Here is a 23970-nt window from a genome sequence, read left to right on the forward strand (position 1 = left end):
AAATAACAGACCAGTGGGGTGGATTACCAAGGTATCTCAGCAACCTGTGAAATATGCAGAAAAGTGGTTAGGTACATTTTAATAAATGCCCAATGGAAAGAATATATTTAGGGTATAAAAAAAACTCCTCTACTTATCTTTTAGAATGAAGTTAGGTATAAATAATTAAATTATTTAGGGGAAAAAACTATACCAAAAAAGACTTCAAACTATATTTTATATATAATGTGCTATAAATCTCGGTTTACCACCCAGGAAAGTACTTTACACTTCCTGGAAGGTATCAGAAGAGGCTGTTCTGTTCCACTTAATTGTGTTTGGAATAAACACCTTTCCTATGTACTGATCAGGGGTTGATGCTGACGATTTTCTATGGAAGATTCACTCCCCTCCCTTCACCCCCACCTTTTTGCTGTTTTATTGAGTCATGTCTCCTAAGTGCAAAGCACAGTGTCCAAGTGTGTTGGGATCATGGGGAGGGGGAGGGGGTATGGCCCTCAATGGAGGGTTCTGAGGGTTTTGATGGGGGAGGCAGTGAAGAAACTGGCATGGTACCCGCTAGGTGGAATACAAAGAAAATGACATGTAGTCAATTTTTTTTAAGTTTCTTTTCTTTTTTAAAAAAATTATTTATTTTTATTTTTGGCTGTGTTGGGTCTTTGTTGCTGCGCACGGGCTTCCTCTAGTTGTGGCGAGCGGGGGCCACCCTTCAGTTGCGGTGTGTGGGCTTCTCATTGCAGTGGCTTCTCCTGTTGCAGAGCATGGGCTCTAGGGTGCGCGGGCTTCAGTAATTGGGGCACAGGGGCCCAGTAGTTGTGGCTCACGGGCTCTAGAGCACAGCCTCAGTAGTTGTGATGCATGGGCTTAGTTGCTCCATGGCATGTGGGATCTTCCCAGACCAGGGCTCGAACCCGTGTCCTGTGAAATGGCAGGCGGATTCTTAACCACTGCACCACCAGGTAAGTCCCAGCCTATAGTCAATCTAAAAGTAGTCACAAACAACATCTGGGGAGCGGAGAAGGAGACACTGTTTTCCATTTTAGGGATGGGCCAACGTTTCTTTAGCCGTGCCCTGAAGGGTGAGTAGTATATGGAGTGAAAGAATATTTAAGGGAAAGAAAAGGCACAAAGACATGAAATTCAGAAATACAGAGGATGCTTAGGGAATTAAAACTTAACCCACTTTGGCTGAAAGAAGGGTGTACAAAGGGACGAGCAGGAATGTACACAAGGACCAAATCTTAGAAGGCCTTGAATAGCACTTTTCAAGATTTAGGCTTAATTGAGTAGATAAGGATTGAAATGTCAGATTCCCAGAGGTTCCAGGAAGATAACAGAAATTACAGAAGCCAGAAGGTAGAATGAGAGGGGATAGTGGGAACTGTGGAGAACTTACGAATGTATCATTCACGAAAAAGCAGCTGCTACTCAGCCTAGAAAAGGCTGCCAAACAGAAAAGTCACGTCAATATCGACCATCCTTCCAGATGTTTATGAGTGTCTCCAATTTTCTGAAAATGTGCTGGTCAAATGGAGTGGTTCTTAGGGGCCAGAACCGGCCTGCAAATGCTGGTTTAGATAGTGAGGCTTCTCCTGGTCCAGTAACAGCTCTTTCATCTTGGTTTTTTCATGTCCACTAAACACTGTTTTACCAAGTCACCCTTATGTGCTAAGTTCTTTTTCTCCCTCCACTCTCATGGTTTGTCCTTCACTTTCTGTGTGAATGCATTTTCAAAATTCTGTATTAATAAGACTACTTCATATGGGTATTGCGAGGAATAAATAAAAGAATCCATGTAAAGCCTTTAAGACCCTGCCCAGAGGCTGCCACATAATAAACATTCAATAAGCCATAGTTATTGATGCAAAAGATCACCAGCCCAAGCTCTGCGTGCACACTCGTGCACACTCACGACTGCACGTTTACACTCCACCCCAATTTCTCTCTTGGGCTCAGACTCGAAAATCCTCCTGCCTATAAGAGAGCTCCATGTGGGTGTCTTGAACTAAACCACTCAGCCCCACCCTGGACCTTCCTCTCACCTCATACCCCCCAGTTCAGGAAACGACAGCACCATCTGCCCGGGATCCCAGGTACAAACCTGATCTCACTCTTGAATCCTCCTTCTACGTCACACCCAACACCCAATACAAAGTGAAATCTTCTCTCTCAACTCTCCTGCTGTATAATCACGGTCGGAGCCCATTCCCAGAAATGTGGAAGCTGAGCAGACTGCCTGCCTTATCAGGGGATGATCAACAATGAAGGAAATCAGGTACCCCTTATAGGCACGTAGAACACAGACAACTAGAAACATAGTCCTACCAGGTCCAGAGTCCAAAAACTGGGGCAACAGATGTTGTCTTTCTGGGTGGTTGATGGACTATGTTACTCAGATCAAACTTTCACGTAAAAGCATCTAGAGTATGAATAAACTTAAAAAAAATACATAGAGGTAAGAAACAACAGTGCTTTGCAATATAGGCTGAGATAACATGGATGAGATATTTATTTTGAAAGTCTAGCCACTGAAATGGGGAGAATGAGAGAAAATAAGGTATAAAGAATGACTTCTATGGTTTTGAGAAGCAGGGATATTGACTCAAATGAGAGAGACTGGGCGCAGAACAGATTGTGTGCGGGGGTGGATTTATTGTTTAGAAATGTAGATATTTGCATTTCTAGTAAAATACCAGGCTCCATTATTAGCACTAAACCTCCTATTAAAAACTAAATATGCTGGGATGAAGTGAGAGAGTGGCATGGCCATATATACTACCAAACATAAAATAGCTAGCTAGTGGGAAGCAGCCACGTAGCACAGGGAGATCAGCTCGGTGTTTTGTGACCACCTAGAGGGGTGAGATAGGGAGGGTGGGAGGGAGATGCAAGAGGGAGGGGATATGGGGATATATGTATATGTATAGCTGATTCACTTTGTTGTACAGCAGAAACTAACACACCTTTTTAAAGCAATTATACTCCAATAAAGATGTTAAAAAAAACAACTAAATATGTATGTTAAACAATTTAAAATATCTTAAAAGCAATTTAAAAGCATCAAATTTCAGACAACATAGGAGTCACCAGGAGAAATCTAAGAGAAAGTGACAAACTAGGGAGGTGAGAACATGGAAGGAAGCCATTTTTGCCCTGAGCACGCCTGGCCAATCTCAGCAAACTTGAACTCTGATTCTGAGCCTCACACAGCACAAGTGACACGGGTGTCAAGGCCCAGGGCCTCCCCACGATAGGTAATGGAGGAGAAGACCCTCTTCCTGTTGAGACATCTGGGGGTACACCTTCATGGTAAGGATGAAATGGAAGTAAACCTGCCCTCATTCACATCCCTAGGAGACCATGGAAAGAAAGAAAATCCTTGAGTAGCTGTAAGCACAAGTCAGTTCTCATGTGAATTTACAGTGTAAATTCCCAGAGCAGGGGTGCTCCATAAAGCCTTTTAAAGTAATCCAAGACAACGCCTCTGTGAATGAAGACCCATTTATTCTGGGCCTCAAAGAACAACCAGAAATGCTTTATGAAGGGTGATGTGCAGCATACAGTCAAAAATAGCCAAGAACATAAGGAAATAAAGCAGTAAGAGGAAGAGTCAGCAGCAGGGGGAAAACAGATATTAGAAATGAGCCTTTTGATATTAGAATGTCAGACATAGATGATAAAACAACTATGTGTACCTAGTCTGGGGAGAGGAGAGGGTGTGCATTGAAAAGAATAAATTAGGATAGAGAGACAATGAGAACCAGGAGTGGCTGTGATCAAAGTCCCAACAAAGCAGGAAGGCAGGGGGAGCAGTGCTCCAGCAATTTCTGAGCCAAAGTGCTGGCAGCTGTAATGGTTTTTTATATAAGTTCTGAATCCGTGGGAGGGGAAGAAATCAAAATAATGAAAAGTACACTAGAAAGAGACTCTATCTTGAATATACCCCCTCTCTACTTTATCTCCACTGTGCTGCCTCAGTATAATTCTTTTGCCTCTCTTGTCTGACCCACTACTACAGCCTTTGTATTACTTTGCTAGGGCTGGCATAGCAAAGTACCATAGACTGGGTGGCTTAAACAACAGAAATTTATGTTCTCACAATTCTGGAGGCAGAAAGTCTGCAGTCAGGGTGCCAGCAGGGTTGATTCCTTCTGAGGCCGCTCTCCTTGGCTTCTGGATGGCCACCTCTTCCTGGTGTCTTCACATGGTCTTACCTTTGTGTATGTCTGTGTCCTTATGTCCTCTTCTCATAAGGACACCAGTCATATTGGATTAAGGTCCACTCTAATGACCTCATCTTAACTCAGTTATATCTTTAAAGACTATTTCCAAATACAGTCACATTCTGAGGTACTGGGGGCTAGGACTTCAACATATGAATTTTGGAAGGACACACCTCAGCCCATAACAGCCTCTGGACTTCGCTCACTTGCCCCTCACCTCTAATCCCCTTGTAGAGTCTTGTCTGGCTGCTCTTTCTAAATTGCAAAACATTCACCTAATACAAATTCTTAATGGCTTCCCATTGCCTAAAATAAAGTAAAATCACCTTAGAATGGTGTACGGTTGTGACACAAAATGGAACTAGAGGGAACATTAGCTCCCACCCCACTGCAAAGAAAATGCGATCTAAGTCAGAATAAGGCCTTGCTACGCAAACACAATTCCAAGTCGAGTATTCCGAAAACTGAACCCACCCCTCCCAAGCAAAAATCTGGAGCCCCTGTAGAAAGCATAACAAAGTTCTTTTCTGCTCTCCACCCTCCAGATTCGCCACCTGGCACCACTAGCCACTTAAACTAATTTACATTCAGGCTTTACCCAGCAGGCTGGCTCCTAAGCACATCAGACTCACTTTGCTTCTGTAGCATTAGCATGAGTTCCCTCTAGCAGGCATGCCATCCCGCTAATGGCATGATCATCCTTCAACCCAGGAGGTTTGGCATCTCCCTCTATGAGTAAGCTCAAGCATTTTTTGTTCTCTGAAGCTTCCGTAATTACTCCCCCCGCTCCAAACAATCATTCTTCCAACACACACGTATAGGCGCGCGCACACACGCACTGCCGCCACCACCATCCTATTGCAACCAGCACCTGTCCCATACATCGACTGGCATTATAAATGAGTCCTCAGCTTGAGATCAGAGACTGGGATGTGTCTATGTACCCGCAACCTCACACAGCCCCCTGGCACACAGCCAGCATTCATTAACTATTTATTGACTGAAAGCTAGGAGTGGATGGGAAGGAAGCCCTTGAGGAGGGGGAAGCTTCATTTGGCTGTGATTTAGCAAGGTAAGCAGAGACTTTGTGAAGATTGCATTGGTGGGCCATGCCCTGGAGGCAGTGCCCCTGCTGTATTACAGGGTTGCAGGCTCCCTCTCCCTTGTTTCCTACTCTCCCATCTTTCTTTTTCCCCACCTCTAAATCATCCCACACGCAGCTGCTAGAGTAATGGCTCCAAATAATGGCTGCAAACATGACCCATGTGACTTCCGCTGTTTGAAAACTTTACTAACCACCAAGGGAGTTCAAAACTAGACCTTCCACCACTGCCCTTCCTCGAAGCTTGTGACCAAATGTATTTTTCATTTGCCCCAAATGCAAAGAGCATTGCCCTTTCATGGGATTTTTTCCATGATGCATTTTTTTTCTGGAATCCTACCTAGATTTCCAGCCTGGTGCAGGCACCTTTCAAGGTCCCCCAAACCGGAAGTAACCTCTGCCACTCTCAACTCTCCAGACATTGTTCTATGCTACTTATCGAGTTCCACTGTACAGCATGGTTACTCAGTCCTCCTGTTTACATAATGTATAGTACATACCTCCCCTCTTAGATTATAAACGTCTCAAAAACAGTGACCTTCTTACTCATTTCTTCTTCTCCTCACAGCAAACTGTGAGTAGTTTGTAAATAGACATGTAAATGTCTATTCAATGTACTTAGAAAGGGCTTACAATTCTTTAAATTACTGTTATCAACATTCATCCAATAAAAGACTAGAACATCTGAAAGTGTCATTTGAACAATAAGGTATAATACTTTGGTTCAGTTCTGCTATTTTCACTGAAAACATAATAGTCAGACTGTGTTAAGAATAAAAATTCAAACACTGTCAGCTCAAAGAAACACAATACCAGTAATTGGAAATGTTTCCATCTTATTAAATGTTCATTATTTTAGGAACCATTTGTAGGATTTAAGGAAAATAAGAGGAAGAAGTAACAAGTCCTATGTTCAATAAATATTCTTTATTTATATTTACTGACTTATTTAAATGAGCAACTATGCTTCTTAAAAGATAACAGGGACTGGTGCGCAAGGACAGGGGATTAGGAGAGCTGTTTGGAGGAGCTCCAGAGGCGGGCGCGAGCCACGTCTGTAAGCGTGGACCCCAGAGACGAGCGTGGGATGCTGGGGCTGCTGCCGCCACCGCGAGGCCTGTGTGCGAGCGCAGGTCACTGTCCACGCCCCCCTTCCGGGGAGCCTGTGCAGCCCGTCACCGCCGGGGTCCCGGGAACCAGGGACGGCTTCCCTGGGAGAGCGCACGGCGCGCCTCGGGCTGGTGCAACGTCACGCCGGCCTCTGCTGCTGCAGGCTCCACCCGCACTCTGTGCCCCTCCCTCCCTCCCTGCCTGATTGAGCCAGAGGCCCCTAAGTGGCAGCTCCTTTAACCCTGTCCTGTCTGAGCGAAGAACAGACGCCCTCCGGCGACCTACACGGAGAGGTGGGGCCAAATCCAAAGCTGAGACCCGGGAGCTGTGAGAACAAAGAAGACAAAGAGAAATCTCTCCCAGCAGCCTCAGAAGCAGCGGATTAAAGCTCCACAATCAACTTGATGTATCCTGCATCTGTGGAATACATGAATAGACAACAAATCATCCCAAACTGAGGAGCCAGGAGTCAGTGCTGTGCCTCTGAGGTGGGAGAGCCAACTTCAGGACACTGGTCCACAAGAGACCTCCCAGCTCCACATAATATCAAACGGCGAAAATCTTCCAGAGATCTCCATCTCAACACCAGCACTCAGCTTCACTAAACGACCAGCAAGCTACAGTGCTGGACACCCTATGCCAAACAACTAGCAAGGCAGGAACACAATGCAACCCATTAGCAGAGAGGCTGCCTAAAATCATAAAAAGTCCACAGACACCCCAAAATACACCACCAGACGTGGACCTGTCCACCAGAAACACAAGATCCAGCCTCATCCACCAGAACACAGGCACTAGTCCCCTCCACCAGGAAGCCTACACAACCCACTGAACCAACCTTAGCCACTGGGGACAGACACCAAAAACAACGGGAACTACGAACCTGCAGCCTGCAAAAAGGAGACCCCAAACACAGTAAGATAAGCAAAATGAGAAGACAGAAAAACACACAGCAGGAGAAGGAACAAGATAAAAACCCACCAGACCTAACAAATGAAGAGGAAATAGGCAGTCTACCTGAAAAAGAATTCAGAATAATGATAGTAAAGATGATCCAAGATTCTATTTCCAAGATCCGAAATCTTGGAAATAGAATAGACAAAATGCAAGAAACAGTTAACAAGGACCTAGAAGAACTAAAGAGGAATCAAGCATCAATTAAAAACACAATAAATGAAATGAAAAATACTCTAGATGGGATCAATAGCACAATAACTGAGGCAGAAGAATGGATAAGTGAGGTGGAAGATAAAATAGTGGAAATAACTGCTGCAGAGCAAAATAAAGAAAAAAGAATGAAAAGAACAGAGGACAGTCTCAGAGACCTCTGGGACAACATTAAACGCACCAACAATCGAATTATAGGGGTTCCAGAAGAAGAAGAGAAAAAGAAAGGGACTGAGAAAATATTTGAAGAGATTATAGTTGAAAACTTCCCTAATGTGGGAAAGGAAATAGTTAATCAAGTCCAGGAGGCACAGAGAGTCCCATACAGAATAAATCCAAGGAGAAATACACCAAGACACATATTAATCAAACTGTCAAAAATTAAACACAAAGAAATCATATTAAAAGCAGCAAGGGAAAAACAACAAATAACACACAAGGGAATCCCCATCAGGTTAACAGCTGATCTCTCAGCAGAAACTCTACAAGCCAGAAGGGAGTGGCAGGACATAATTAAAGTGATGAAGGAGAAAAACCTGCAACCAAGACTACTCTACCCAGCAAGGATCTCATTCAGATTTGATGGAGAAATTAAAACCTTTACAGACAAGCAAAAGCTGAGAGTTCAGCACCACCAAACCAGCTTTACAACACATGCTAAAGGAACTTCTCTAGGCAAGAAACACAAAAGAAGGAAAAGACCTACAATAACGAACCCAAAACAATTAAGGAAATGGGAATAGGAACATACATATCAATAATTACCTTAAATGTAAATGGACTAAATGCTCCCACCAAAAGACACAGAGTGGCTGAATAGATACAAAAACAAGACCCATATATATGCTGTCTACAAGAGACCCACTTCAGACCTAGAGACACATACAGATTGAAAGTAAGGGGATGGAAAAAGATATTCCATGCAAATGGAAATCAAAAGAAAGCTGGAGTAGAAATTCTTATATCAGAGAAAATAGACTTTAAAATAAAGACTATTAGAAGAGACAAAGAAGGACACTACATAATGATAAAGGGACCGATCCAAGAAGAAGATATAACAATTGTAAATATTTACGCACCCAACATAGGAGCACCTCAATACATAAGGCAAATACTAACAGCCATAAAAGGAGAAAATGACAGTAACACAATCATAGTAGGGGACTTTAACACCCCACTTTCACCAATGGACAGATCATCCAAAATGAAAATAAATAAGGAAACACAAGCTTTAAATGATACATTAAACAAGATGGACTTAATTGATAGTTATAGGACATTCCATCCAAAAACAACAGAATACACATTTTTCTCAAGTGCTCATGGAACATTCTCCAGGAGAGATCATATCTTGGGTCCCAAATCAAGCCTTGGTAAATTTAAGAAAATTGAAATTGTATCAAGTATCTTTTCCAACCACAATGCTATGAGACTAGACATCAATTACAGGAAAAGATCTGTAAAAAATACAAACACATGGAGGCTAAACAATACACTACTCAATAACGAAGTGATCACTGAAGAAATCAAAGAGGAAATAAAAAAATACCTAGAAACAAATGACAATGGAGACACGACGATCCAAAACCTATGGGACGCAGCAAAAGCAGTTCTACAGGGGAAGTTTATAGCAATACAATCCCACCTTAAGAAACAGGAAACATCTTGAGTAAACAACCTGACCCTGCACCTAAAGCAATTAGAGAAAAAAGAACAAAACAACCCCAAAGTTAGCAGAAGGAAAGAAATCATAAAGATCAGATCAGAAATAAATGAAAAAGAAATGAAGGAAATGATAGCAAAGATCAATAAAACTAAAAGCTGGTTCTTTGAGAAGATAAACAAAATTGATAAACCATTAGCCAGACTCATCAAGAAAAAAAGGGATAAGACTCAAATCAATAGAATTAGAAATGAAAAAGGAGAAGTAACAACTGACACTGCAGAAATACAAAAGATCATGAGAGATTACTATAAGCAACTCTATGCCAATAAAATGGACAACCTGGAAGAAATGGACAAATTCTTAGAAATGCACAAGCTACCAAGACTGAATCAGGAAGAAATAGAAAATATGAATAGACCAATCACAAGCACTAAAATTGAAACTGTGATTAAAAATCTTCCAACAAACAAAAGCCCAGGACCAGATGGCTTCACAGGCGAATTCTATCAAATATTTAGAGAAGAGCTAACACCTATCCTTCTCAAACTCTTCCAAAATATAGCAGAGGGAGGAGCACTCCCAAACTCATTCTACGAGGCCACCATCACCTTGATACCAAAACCAGACAAGGATGTCACAAAGAAAGAAAACTACAGGCCAATATCACTGATGAACATAGATGCAAAAATCCTCAACAAAATACTAGCAAACAGAATCCAACAGCACATTAAAAGGATCATATACCATGATCAAGTGGGGTTTATTCCAGGAATGCAAGCATTCTGCAATATATGCAAATCAATCAATGTGATACACCATATTAACAAACTGAAGAAAAAAAACCATATGATCATCTCAATAGATGCAGAGAAAGCTTTTGACAAAATTCAACACCCATTTATGATAAAAACCCTGCAGAAAGTAGGCATAGAGGGAACTTTCCTCAACATAATAAAGGCCATATATGACAAACCCACAGCCAACATCATCCTCAATGGTGAAAAACTGAAACCATTTCCACTAAGATCAGGAACAAGACAAGGCTGCCCACTCTCATCACTCTTATTCAACATAGTTGTGCAAGTTTTAGCCACAGCAATCAGAGAAGAAAAGGAAATAAAAGGAATCCAAATTGGAAAAGAAGAAGTAAAGCTGTCACTGTTTGCAGATGACATGATACTATACATAGAGAATCCTAAAAATGCTACCAGAAAACTACTAGAGCTAATCAATGCATTTGGTAAACTAGCAGGATACAAAATTAATGTACAGAAATCTCTGGCATTCCTGTACACTAATGATGAAAAATCTGAAAGTGAAATCAAGGAAACACTCCCATTTACCACTGCAACAAAAAGAATAAAATATCTAGGAATAAACCTACCTAAGGAGACAAAAGACCTGTATGCAGAAAATTATAAGACACTGATGAAAGAAATTAAAGATGATACAAATAGATGGAGAGATATACCATGTTCCTGGATTGGAAGAATCAATATTGTGAAAATGACTCTACTACCGAAAGCAATCTACAGATTCAATGCAATCCCTATCAAACTACCACTGGCATTTTTCACAGAACTAGAACAAAAAATTTCAAAATTTGTTTAGAAAAACAAAAGACCCCGAATAGCCAAAGCAATCTTGAGAACGAAAAACGGAGCTGGAGGAATCAGGCTCCCTGACTTCAGACTATACTACAAAGCTACAGCAATCAAGACAGTGTGGTACTGGCACAAAAACAGAAAGATAGATCAATGGAACAGGATAGAAAGCCCAGAGATAAACCCACGCACATATGGTCAACTTATCGTTGATAAAGGAGGCAGGAATGTACAGTGGAGAAAGGACAGCCTCTTCAATAAGTGGTGCTGGGAAAACTGGACAGGGACATGTAAAAGTATGAGTTTAGATCATTCCCTAACACCATACACAAAAATAAGCTCAAAATGGATTATAGACCTAAATGTAAGGCCAAACCCTAGAAAACTCTTAGAGGAAAACATAGGCAGAACACTCTATGACATAAATCACAGCAAGATCCTTTTGGACCCACCTCCTAGAGAAATGGAAATAAAAACAAAAATAAACAAATGGGACCTAATGAAACTTCAAAGCTTCTGCACAGCAAAGGAAACCATAAACAAGACCAAAAGACAACCCTCAGAATGGGAGAAAATATTTGCAAATGAAGCAACTGACAAAGGATTAATCTCCAAATTTATAAGCAGCTCATGCAGCTCAATAGCAAAAAAGCAAACAACCCAACCCAAAAATGGGCAGAAGACTTAAATAGGCATTTCTCCAAAGAAGATATACAGACTGCCAACAAACACATGAAAGAATGCTCAACATCATTAATCATTAGAGAAATGCAAATCAAAACTACAATGAGATATCATCTCACACCAGTCAGAATGGCCATCATCAAGAAATCTAGAAACAATAAATGCTGGAGAGGGTGTGGAGAAAAGGGAACCCTCTTGCACTGCTGGTGGGAATGTGAATTGGTACAGCCACTATGGAGAACAGTATGGAGGTTCCTTAAAAAACTAAAAATAGAACTACCTTATGACCCAGCAATCCCACTACTAGGCATATACCCTGAGAAAACCATAATTCAAAAAGAGACATGTACCAAAATGTTCATTGCAACTCTATTCACAATAGCCCGGAGATGGAAACAACCTAAGTGTCCATCATCGGATGAATGGATAAAGAAGATGTATATCTTCTTTATATACAATAAATATATATACAATGGAATATATATATTCAATATATACAATGGAATATTACTCAGCCATAAAAAGAAATGAAACTGAGCTATTTGTAATGAGGTGGATAGACCTAGAGTCTGTTATGCAGAGTGAAGTAACTGAGAAAGAGAAAGACAAATACCGTATGCTAACACATATATATGGAATTTAAGAAAAAAAATGTCATGAAGAACCTAGGGGTAAAACAGGAATAAAGACACAGACCTACTTGAGAATGGACTTGAGGATATGGGGAGGGGGAAGGGTAAGCTGTGACAAAGCGAGAGAGAGGCATGGATATATATACACTACCAAACGTAAGGTAGATAGCTAGTGGGAAGCAGCCGCATAGCACAGGGAGATCATCTCAGTGCTTTGTGACCGCCTGGAGGGGTGGGATATGGAGGGTGGGAGGGAGGGAGACGCAAGAGGGAAGGGATGGGGGAAGAGATGTATATGTATGACTGATTCACTTTGTTATAAAGCAGAAACTAAAAAAAAAAAAAAAGATAACAGGGACATAATTTGAGAATTGTGGTGTCACAAGCTAATGGGACACAAAATGGTCTCATTTGGGGACATGCACTAATGTTACTGAGCTCTGCCTCAGAGACAAGTATTGAATTCCCTGGCTGTTTCTCAAATGAAAAATGGTATACACACTCTCAATTGTAGCACCCAGTTTGTAAAGAGAAATAAATGTACTCTCTCCATTAGTGGAATGAATTAGGTGGATGACCTAAAATTTGCTGAAGTTTTGGGTTCTTTATATGTCAAGAAGGAAGTTATCCTAAACATATGCATACACCTTCAGTAAGCTATTCTGGAAATGTCAGTGTTGGTAGCATATAGGATTTCACATAGCCTGCCAAGAAATGGAACAAATATGTTCTTAAGAGGTAATTTGCTGAAATGAGAATATTAAGTTTCTTAAGTATTCTGCTAGTTAAATGCACATAAATGTGCATTAATAAATGCACATAAGTGCTCACAGAATTCATGCCCAGACATCACCCTTATTGGCCCTACTAAACCCAGCAGGTATGACGTGTATAGCTATTTACAGTGCTATTAAATGTGAATATTGCATCTCGCATCTTCATCCTTAGAAAGCTTTCTATATCAATCTTCTACGGAACATGGGTCTTTCTCTCTGGACAGATTATGCAGAAGACTTTTTTTTTTTTTAATGTAAGTTGGTTAAATAGCTTAAGTCAGGGGAATTTTTCTCACATTGAGATTTATTGGATTGTGAGTAATCTCTCAAGGGAAGTGCCAGAAGCCCCATCAGCTGAGTTATTTAATTAAAACTATTGTGGAGTAAGTAGAAGAGATGGTGTGTAGGGGAATAATTTCTCATTGATCCCTGAAGGATGGGCTTGATAGTCTTAAAATTCTTAATGGTTTCAAAATCTTAAATGTCTTCAGAAATGTTCCCAAAGGAACAGAAAAGCTATCCTGTTTGCAACCTCCACTCCCTATAAAAACCAAACAAAAACAAAAACCAGCAACCAAGAGCAGAGCTTAGAGACAACTCTTCTTTCTATAAACGCTAAAGCAGCTGCCCCTGGACAGCATCGGCTCAAAGAGAAAGCGGGCTGCACAGCCCTAAGCTTCTGGTCCTGAGAGCTTGACCCTTTTCCTTCTTTCTTCAGTTATTTATTTTTCCTTTCACTTCTTCGTTTTTAAATTTCTCAAATCCAGCATTTTTATCTTACAAAATTTTTTATCATTTTACCCTCCGTCAGGACTGTGATCTGTCGGGATGCACATCCCCGTAAGGTCTCTTTGAAGGTCCCTGACGCCTCCCCCTAATCCTACGAGAAGTTTCTGAGAGAAGATGCGGTGAACACACCTCCATCGGGGCTGTTCTCAACCTTTGATGAGAGGAATTTTTTAGAAAGAATCTAGAAGCCGAGACGGTCCAGGGGAGGGTCTCAGTGTGCGTGGGCCCAGCAGGTTCCGATTACCCTGAGGGGCTCTTACTCACAAAGCCACAATCCCCACCCTGCACTCACACCACACGCCAGCAGCACCCACTCTTCAGAGGAAGCGTGTTCCAGAGCCCGCAGTTCGCAGCCACCCGAGTGCTGGGGAGAGGGGGGTTGTGGTCACAAGTGATAGAAGAGGTGCAAGTTGTCTCGATCACTGAGGGTTGAAGGAGGAAAACCCAAGAACTGTGTGTCTCTGCTGCACGAAGACCATCTCCAAGGGCCACAGGGGAGCCAGTGCTCCTGCTTCAGCTGTAGTTCATCCTCGAGCCAAAGCCACCCTTACGCTATGGTCATCTTGGAAATAACAATAGCTGCTCAAGGAAGGATAGGGCTTGTGGAAGTAAACAAAACAACCACAGGCAAAGATCACAGCCAGGTGCCTCCCCTGCTCTGGACTGCCTGAGTGGATTTCCCAACAAGTCTAGGGGAAATGTTCTCTTCTGGATGTTGACCCGGCTGAGAAGTGGGAAAGCCTGGGCGGCCTCGCAGGGCATGGAGGTAGCACAGTGGACATAGGCCTGTGCCCTCAGGTGGACAAACAGAAAAAACTATTCTCACCAAACCCAAATGTGTATTTGTTCCTGTACGTTAAACTTTACCTGCCATTCAGTTGTTGAATCTAATTTTGTATATAAATCCAGTATTGCCTTGTTTCAGAGTTGTTTTTTATGTCTCCCTTTTTGATTTTTGATTACAGAGCTTTACCCCAAAGCCTGAGCGCTGAATCTCATGGTGATATGTGCTCTCAAGCATCTCCTCCCTGGCTTAGCAAACGGAAAGCAAGTCAATAAAAACAACCTTGGCCTGGGTTCTGGTAACTAGTTCACTTTCAGATTCCCATAAATTTCACCCTTGAGAAGTGCAGTGACCATAACCTTGCCTTCCACGAATCTTAAAATGCTCTTCACCATTTGCCTTCTCTATGTACTATTTTATTTCATTAAGGAGTGAGACTTCTCAGCCTTGAAAATGTTTTTGTTTTCATCAGTTGGCTATTTCTTATTGATACTACTTAATATCTTTTCTCTTCCTTAAATGAAAAACTGCTGAAATGTAACATTTCACAGAACCCTTTTTTATTCTCATATATGTATGTATATAACACAGTTATACAGATGGGGAAACTTTCATGATTTATTTCTGAGCTTGTAAGAATGGACCTTAAGAGAGTTTATTATTTATTAATATTACCTATTGTTATCTATTAATAATTATTTATTAATTCTTTAAACAGTAGATATGAAAGAATTTTTTTCTTATTCTTCTACCTCACTTAAAAACAAAGAAACAAACAAACAAACCCAACCCCAAAGCAAAAGAGAAGCATCTGACAGGCAAAGCTGAAAGAATCCAGCAGGGACGAAACATGCTGGTATGTATTGGTGACCCATGTAACAGGAGAGTAAGAAAGACTCTTTTTCCATGGCCTCTTAGCCCTGTTTGGAATTTCCACTGACAGGCAAAGAAGGCTTTTAGACAAAGGCTTCCCCTCCATCATTTTGCACCTTTCACTAATATATAAGGTAATGCAGTTTTCTTCTTTCCTTCTGAATTTGGGATAGATAACACACAAGCTGAAATGAGAGCATGAAAATATTCTCAAGATACGCTGCAAAATATAATTGCATAACACATCTGGATTCCTATGCCTTTTGAAGCATTAAGTCAACACATTGAAATAAACCAAGCCATGAATTTTAAACCAGAATAAACTGCATTCATTGTTGATCAATCCTATGTGTTGGCTTGCAAAGTAGGTTAAAGCAGAGCCAAAGTTATCTATTTTTTAGATAATATTTAAAGGAATTCTCCTGAATGCTACTCCGCCCAACTCCATGTCCAAATATTCTGACTTACCTCCTTCAAGGTAAACTTCAAATTCCCCCCTTTCAGGGAATCTATCCTCAGTTTCCTGGTTGAAAGTAAATTCTATCCTCTGAACTACAATAGCACTTACTCTTTGTTTTACGTTATAATTTGTGATATACAACTTTTATCTCCCCTAATGCTCTGCATGCTGTTTAGAGCTAAGATCATGTCTTTCTAGCTTCCCCACCACAGACATTATCTTGAATATAGTAGGTTCTCAATAAGACTTGATGAGTGAATTAATGGATAAGTGAATTCGATCCCACAAATCAGCACACCCATTTCTACAGCCAGATCTGGGCCACTCCCCCATTTCCAGATTTAAATAAAATTTAAATCCTGAGATCACCCCAACATTAGAAAAAAAAAAAAGTAGGGCTTCTCTGGTGGAGCAGTGGTTGAGAGTCTGCCTGCCGATGCAGGGGACACGGGTTTGTGCCCCGGTCCGGGAAGATCCCACATGCTGCAGAGCGGCTGGGCCCATGAGCCATGGCCGCTGAGCCTGCGCGTCCGGAGCCTGTGCTCCGCAACGGGAGAGGCCACAGCAGTGAGAGAGGCCCGCGTACCGCAAAAAAAAAAAAAAAAGTAACTGGCAAGAGAAAAGCAAATACTGATGTTGATGGGAATAGAGATAAGACCCATCTAAGACCGAGCATGGATGACACACAGGGAGCCCCATCCCACCCAGGAAAGAATGAAACCTTAAAAAGGAGACAGTGAGGAACATCCCGTGTCAAAGTTGAGATGCGGGGGTTGGAGTGTGGAAGATCACAGAGTGAGAAATCTATGTGATACAGTAACACAGAGCACCAGAATGTGTGGAGGGGACCATCTAACCCTCTCCTGTACACATGAGCTAAGAGGAAACCCATCTGGCCCCTACACCAGTTACGCGTCTGTCCTGCATCTCGAGTCTCCCCTGCTTCTTCACTCCCTCCCCTCGCTATGCCCTCTCCAGTCTTTAACACGAATGGTCCCCCCACTTCGATGTGAGCATCCTTCAATGCCACGGCCTCAGCTTCTGTCCCATGTACAAGTACGTTCTTAGTTAACCATCTTCTTCACGTGTGCTGGGTGATCATCCAGATGACTCCAAAATTGGTATTTTCAATCCTGAACTTCATTATGGTTTGTCATTCCATAATTTCAGCCGTGAGCTGGTCAAAGGCTACCTTATAACTCAATGCATCTGAAACTGAACTTATTTACTCTCTTCCAAGCCAAACCGGTCTCTTAATTTTCCATCTTTTTAAGTGAAACCATCATTTTTCAGTCCCTGAATCATAAAAATTTGGAATCCTTGTTTTCCCTCTTCCAGACCTCCAGGCCAAATCAGAATGAAGATCTTACCCTTAACTTAGATAATTACCTGTGAACTGCTCACAATTGCAATTGTATCCTTCTTCACTGTTTTTATTAGAAATTCAATAGATTTGAGAGAAGTTTCATAAAACATTTTTAAGACAGATGGGAAATAAAACACCTGTATAAGAAAAACACCTGATAGTGAACTTGGAAGACCCTTGTATTCCTTCCTGGTTCTATCTCCTTCCTGACTGTGCTTCAGAGATCTGCTTTCCTTAGAGTTTTACCATACGTTTGTATCTATAAGTAGCATATTGTTTAGTTGCATGTCTCTAAACTTTAAAGGAAAGGAATCAGCCCCCGTGTGTTTTTTTTGAAACTTGCTTTTTTCTTTCACACAATGTTCCCAAAATTCATCCCTGTTGATGAACCTCACGATCAGTCATTCATTTGTTGGCTATCACGGTGATCTGCTGCCTTAAACATCCTCAGGCATTTCTCCTACATGTGGGCAATCCCCAGACTATACAATAGAAAGAATGATTAGGTCTTAGGAATGGGGTTCTTTAACTAGCTAATGCAATATCATTTTCCAAAATAGATGTGATGGCTAATTTTAGGTATGAATTTGGAGGGTGGTTTTGGATAAGATTAACATTTAAATTGGTGAATTTTGAGTAAGCAGACTGGCCTACATAATGTGGGTGGGCCTCGTCCAATCACCTGAAGGTCTGAATACAACGAAAAGACTGGCCTCCCTGGCCTCCTTTCCGCCTGCATCTACACCATCACTGGTTTTCCTGGGTCTCCAGCCTGATGGCCCACACTGCAGTCTCCATGACCACATGAGCCAATTCCTCATGATCAATGTCTTTCTATACGCAGACACATCCTATTGGTTCTGTTTCTCTGGAGGACTCTGAATAGTACCAATACCAATAGTACAGTAGATCCACCAACTTACACTCCTACTAGCCGTGGATAAGCGTTCCAATCCATAAAATAATAGTTGCTCACCCTGCCCCTTCAACTCTCCCCCTTCTATAAGGATGCAACTAGTGTAATCTTCTAGGTGGTGAAAAAAAGTGGTCATTATGTGTCTCCATCTGAAAACATTCAGAGACTTCCCACAGTCTACACTGCAGGGTCGAGTTCCAACCCCATTAGGCTCAGCAACATTGGGCCGTCCCATCTTTCCAAGTTCTTCTCCGACACTCTCCTGCCCCATGGGCTTCGGCTTCTTTTTTAAACATAGGATCTACTGTATAAAACCTTACCTGGGGCCCCAGAGCACCTCTGCTGTAAGAGCAGAGAGAGGGTCCCACTGTCACAGTTTCTTCCTCACCCTCAAGGCTGCCTCTCAGGCAGTGAGGGGCCCCGGAGCCCGGGTGAGACCTACTTCTCCTGGAGCTCTGTGCTCCAGGCAGACCATCCAGTCTCTGTCCTCTGCGTGAACCAGACTTCCTCATCCCTTCTCCACACCATCAGTACCCCCGGAGACACCCTTTTCTCTTCTTCCCTCACACCAGTCTCTCTATGCTAAAAAATTCCTGATACAAACTATTATGTATTAAATAAGCTACAAGGATATATTGTACAACACAGGGGAATATAGCCAATATTCAATAATGACCATAAATGGAGTATAAGCTTTAAAAATTGTGACTCGCCACATTGTACACCCGTAACTTATATAATATTGCACAGCAACTCTACTTCCTTTTTTTTTTTAATTGTTCACGTTCACTCTGCTGGTGTCAAGCTCCGCTCCCTCTCATTTCTGGCTCTTTGGAAATGCCAGCTGGTTTCATCCTGGTGCTGCGGCTCAGCAGCTCAGCAGCCTTCAGTTGGTTAATGACCCTGAACTTCAGTTTCCTCAGCTGTCTAATGTGAGCACGCTAATCTCCCGCCTGCTGTTTCACAGGCATTAAACGAGAGGACAGGCATTTACTTCACACACAGTAGGCACCTAATCAGAGTTAGCTAGCAGAGTTTTGGGGGTGCATCATACATTTGGGGGGACATTTCCATAAATATAACCACATTTGCCTTAAGTGACTAGTAAAGCCAGAGACACATGGGTTACGGTAATTTTCTCCACAAGCCCACTTCCACCGCAAACTCTGCCGTGAAAGGGCTGCCTTTGAAATGTCACCTCTCAAGTCGCCTCAGCGTATTTTTCCATGAGGCAGTGAAATAAATGCAGCCATTCTTGCCACTAAATGCTCTAAATCAGTTACTGATTAAGAAAGGCCTGTTCTGAAGGTAACACATGTTTTAACATAATTTTGCATTAACAATATCATTTATCCAGAATAAGACATCCAATGTGCTCTTCAACTCTGGGCTGAAAACTCAAGGGGGAGGGAGGCCAAAAGGACAAGCAATGATGGATGTCTCCGCATTCAAGGGCCCCCGCCTGCTCCTATGCCCCCCAAGCTGGCACTTTCCATCCTGTAATTGCAACTCTATCCAATGGACACAAACGAAGTCTGAGAACTTGAACAGATTACTAGACCTTACTTCCCTTCAGTGTCCTCACTCGAAAAGCAAGGTTACGTCCACAACCAAGTGTGTAGGGGGCGTTAAACGAGAGACCTAGGTAAGGTACTGATCAAGTTTCTCACACATCATCAGCTCCAGTGAACAGAAGAAATCAGTATGTTTAGAGAGCATGTGGCTCAATTCCTTCACCTCTTTGACGATCTTAACGATCTATTATACAGATTAAGATTTCCGGATTCCAAGTCCAATCTTTCACTGTTAAATAGATCATCAACTCCCCCTTTATGTTATACAAGCATGTAAGATTTGTAGATCCTGATATGTTGTTAATAAAGCACACATGGAAGAATTTAAGTATATCTAAGGTTAATTTAGTATATTTAAGGTTAAGTATATTTAAGTATATTTAATGTAAATACAGCTACTATATTTTAATAAATTCACTATCTTTCTTAGTTTTTTTTTTTTTTTTTTTTTTTTTTTTTTTTTGCGGTATGTGGGCCTCTCACGGTTGCGGCCTTTCCTGTTGCGGAGCACAGGCTCCGGACGTGCAGGCTCAACGGCCATGGCTCACAGGCCCAGCCGCTCCGCGGCAATGTGGGATCTTCCCGGACTGGGGCACAAACCCATGTCCCCTGCATCGGCAGGCGGACTCTCAACCACTGCACCACCAGGGAAGCCCTCTTAGTTTTAAAAAAATACGAAGCTCTCCAAATCTCAAAAGTGGATGAAATACTCTCGCTGGCTGGTTAATGCAATCTATTCTTTAAAAATATAAATGATCAAAAACAACAGCAAAATGTGTTTAAGAATACCATCAGATTCTAACCTGAACTAGACGGAGAGTTGGCCGCCCCTTTCTTGGTGACTGACTGAAAATCTCACCACTGTTTTTGAAAAAGCCCCATAAGGCAGAGATCTCCCTTTTCCTGTCCTCAAAATAATAACAGGAGAAATAAATCTGGATAAAATTAAGAAAATATTGCCAAAATCATTCATACATGATGCTAAAAATCCTACTTTGGTGTGGCAACCATAATTTAGTTCTCAATAATTTAGTGCTACCCTCTATCCTAAACCTTCACAAGAGGTCAAGCTACCTGTTTTTGTTTTGTTTTGCTTTTAATAAAAATTGCATATGTTTAGGGCACATACAACAAAATGATATGTGGAATGATTACTATAGTCAAGCTAATTTACACATCTTCTCCCCATATAGTTACCATTTTTTGGTGATAAGAGCACCTGAAATCTACTCTCTTAGCAAATTTCCAGTGTTCAAGACAATGATATTAACTATCATTAATGTCTTCATGCTGTACATTGGGTCTCTAGACTTGTTCCTCCTGCATAACTTCAACTCTGTACTCTGACCAACATCTAGCTCCCCCGTTCCCCACCTCCCCACCCTGGTAACCACCGTTCTACCTGTTTTCTTTTTTCCTTCTTTTTTTTTTTATTGGGGTATAGTTGTTTTAAAATGTTTTGTTAGTTTCTACTGTACAGTGGAGTTCCTTGTGCTATACAGCAGGTTCTTATTAGTTATCTATCTTATACATATTAGTGTATATATGTATATATGTACAATATCTTCTTTAGCCATTCCTCTGTTGATGGACATTTTTGTTTTTTTAATATTTTAATTTTATTGGAGTATAGTTGGTTTACAATGTTGTGTTAGTTTCAGGTGTACCTGTTTTCAATTGGTTGTTCTTTACAGAAATCGGAATAACCTGATTTGGGACCCAAACTACAAAAGCTCACCACACGAGGCAGGGTGGGGAAGGGCATCTATTTCTGGCCATGGTGGCTCAGGCCATGTGTCAAACAGCTCACCCCTAAGACCCTTCCCATCCTCTCCGTCACTTGCATGGCTAATCAGAGTGGACTCTACACTGCAGACTTGCAAACAGCATTTAACAGGTGGCTGCACACAACAGCAAATGAGATCTTGAGTGGCAAAATGGAGTCTGTAATAAGTAAGTATTTAACTAAAGAGATTTTGCTAATTGACACTCTGTAAGCCTCACCCATATACACAGAATTATTATTGAGCTTAGCTACACCTAAACAGAAAGGGAAAACTTACACATGGGAATTTTTCTTACTTCCTGACCATTAGATATTCCTTATATAGCACTTTAAATTGTTCTTTTATAATACGGATTTCTTAAAAAGAAAGCACTATATCAGGTGGTATATGATGTACTCTGCTGGAGGTCTATTTGGGATATAATTTGAGAGACACCAGACAAGAAACACACAGTCCCAAATTATTTCCTTCTCTAGACTATCTATCTGTGACAACTAAAAATTTCATCACTAGTCATTTTGTATCAAAAGCCTAGGAAATAATAACAGTGACAGTAATAATATTACCTACCATTCCCCGACTACCATGGGCCAAATTCCTTACATATATGATCCCTAAACCATTCAACAAAGAGGATGGTATTATTAACTCAATTTACTGTTCAGGAACCTGAGATTCAGAGGGACTGAGCAGCTAATATAAGGTTATAAAGGAAGTAAAGGCTATAAAACCCAAGTTTTTCCAACATACCACACCCAATCCATGTGGCTATTACTTGTAGGACTAACTAAGCATCAAACCACAATCACTGGTAGACATGGCCGGAAATACTTCAAGAGATCATTCGATTCTTTCTGAAATGACAGCTTGCAATTTCTGAAGCATCTTCTCTAGTGAAACTTGGATGAAGCTAAAAACAGAGCCAGTGCTTGAACTCTGCCTAGGACTCACTAATAAACCCAGATTTGGTGTTACAGAAAGGACTCTGAACAAGCAGGGTTGGAAGCAAAAGGAAATGGGACTACGTCACAGGAGGTGTCTGACCCCTGAACCCAAACATTGCCAACATCAGCTTCATCTAGGTTCAAGTTCTCATTAAGACAAGATAAAGCCTGTGCTTTCTCCCATGACATTCGAATTCATGAGATGCTTCTTCTACTCAGAAATGATAGCACATTAAGAAAAATGGAATTGTATTATATCTTTGAAACAATAATATAGAACCTAGAAATGGAATTGGAAAATGGCACAAAAATATGATAAAACATTTCACAGTTTCTACTTGGTCTTTACAGAAACAAATATTGTAGATGGGTAAAAAGGTAAATAAAAATTTCACTTACCTGATGGAACCACCTGTATCACCTTTTCCCAGGTTCCATGTGGGAAAGTATGAAGAAAGCAGGAATAGAAGCCAACGTCCACCTCAGAGGCATTATGGAAGGACAAGGTCATATCGTTAGAGGCCATGGTTGAATTTGAAAAGTAAACCCTATCAGCGTACGGCTCTCTTATGATCACACGGTAAGTAGGGTTGAAAATGGCTATGGACTCTCTCTCCAGTGTCTTGATCTTGAACCACTCCATCTGGGTTAAAGTGTCCTTTGATGGATACACACATTCTAGGGCCATATTCTTAGCAAGTTTAACAGTTGTGTCCCAAAATCTCTCTTCACATTGAGCTGAAAGACACACCATCATGTGATCATGTGAATTCAATTAGACATGATGATTGAAACACCAAACAGACATCTGAAGCTTACTCTAGACCTATCAAGATAGTAAATTGAGATCATGGTAAAGGCTAACAGTTTCTACCTTAGTCTAAAAAGGTTTCCACTGCTGATAATTGGTATTTACAACTTGTAGTTTTTCTGAACAAGTAAGAAATTATCTAAACCAACTAAGGGCATTATAAATTCTGAACATGTCACACTATAAGACTAAAAAAGGAGTAAATTCTTTAAATGAAGACATTATCTTTACCTTTGTATACATAAAGAATAGCCAAGAGGAAAGTAAGGCAATCCATCTCTGGAACCTGTTTGGGAGGCCAGTCCACAGAAAGACAATTTATAATGTCACATTGAGAGCCCCAGCACGATGCACTGTTTCCTTCCTCTCAGATCCTATCAGCAGTGTCTTCTTTATCTGAAGTATGAACACAGGAAAAAGGTCTTAGCTTCAAAGTCAGGTTTGCTCTCGTACGAAGATGGGCAGATTTGAGTTACTTCTCTCTCGGGGAAATAGCTTCTTTTCAAGCTTTCTTTTTCTACAAAGATTCATTCATTTGAACAAACATTCTCTGAGTGCGTGCTCTGGGCCCAACTCTGCTCTAGGTGATGAGGATACAGCAATAAATTAAAAAAAAAAAAAATCCTTGCCGTAATGGAACTTACATTCTAGTGGGAGGAGGCAGAAAATAAAATAAAGAAGGACAAAATAGAGTTAGGTGGT

At 41.3% G+C, this 23970-nt stretch overlaps 1 protein-coding gene across 1 annotated transcript in view; it reads right to left on the minus strand.

Annotated features, from left to right (window-relative positions):
* The window catches only part of CD226 (CD226 molecule), an 81423-nt gene extending 57854 nt beyond the window's left edge, over window positions 1-23569 (minus strand). Inside the window, exons 1-2 of the mRNA XM_082641621.1 lie at window positions 23500-23569; window positions 22857-23195 (exon numbers count right to left, since the gene is read on the minus strand). Coding sequence (XP_082497747.1) covers window positions 22857-23195; window positions 23500-23545 — 385 coding nt within the window. The 5' untranslated portion in view covers window positions 23546-23569. The remainder of the gene's footprint in view (window positions 1-22856; window positions 23196-23499) is intronic.
* Window positions 23570-23970: the final 401 nt, after the last annotated feature.

Source organism: Mesoplodon mirus (genome assembly GCF_964341445.2).
Source record: "Mesoplodon mirus genome assembly, chromosome: 13".
Classification (NCBI taxonomy): domain Eukaryota; kingdom Metazoa; phylum Chordata; class Mammalia; order Artiodactyla; family Ziphiidae; genus Mesoplodon; species Mesoplodon mirus.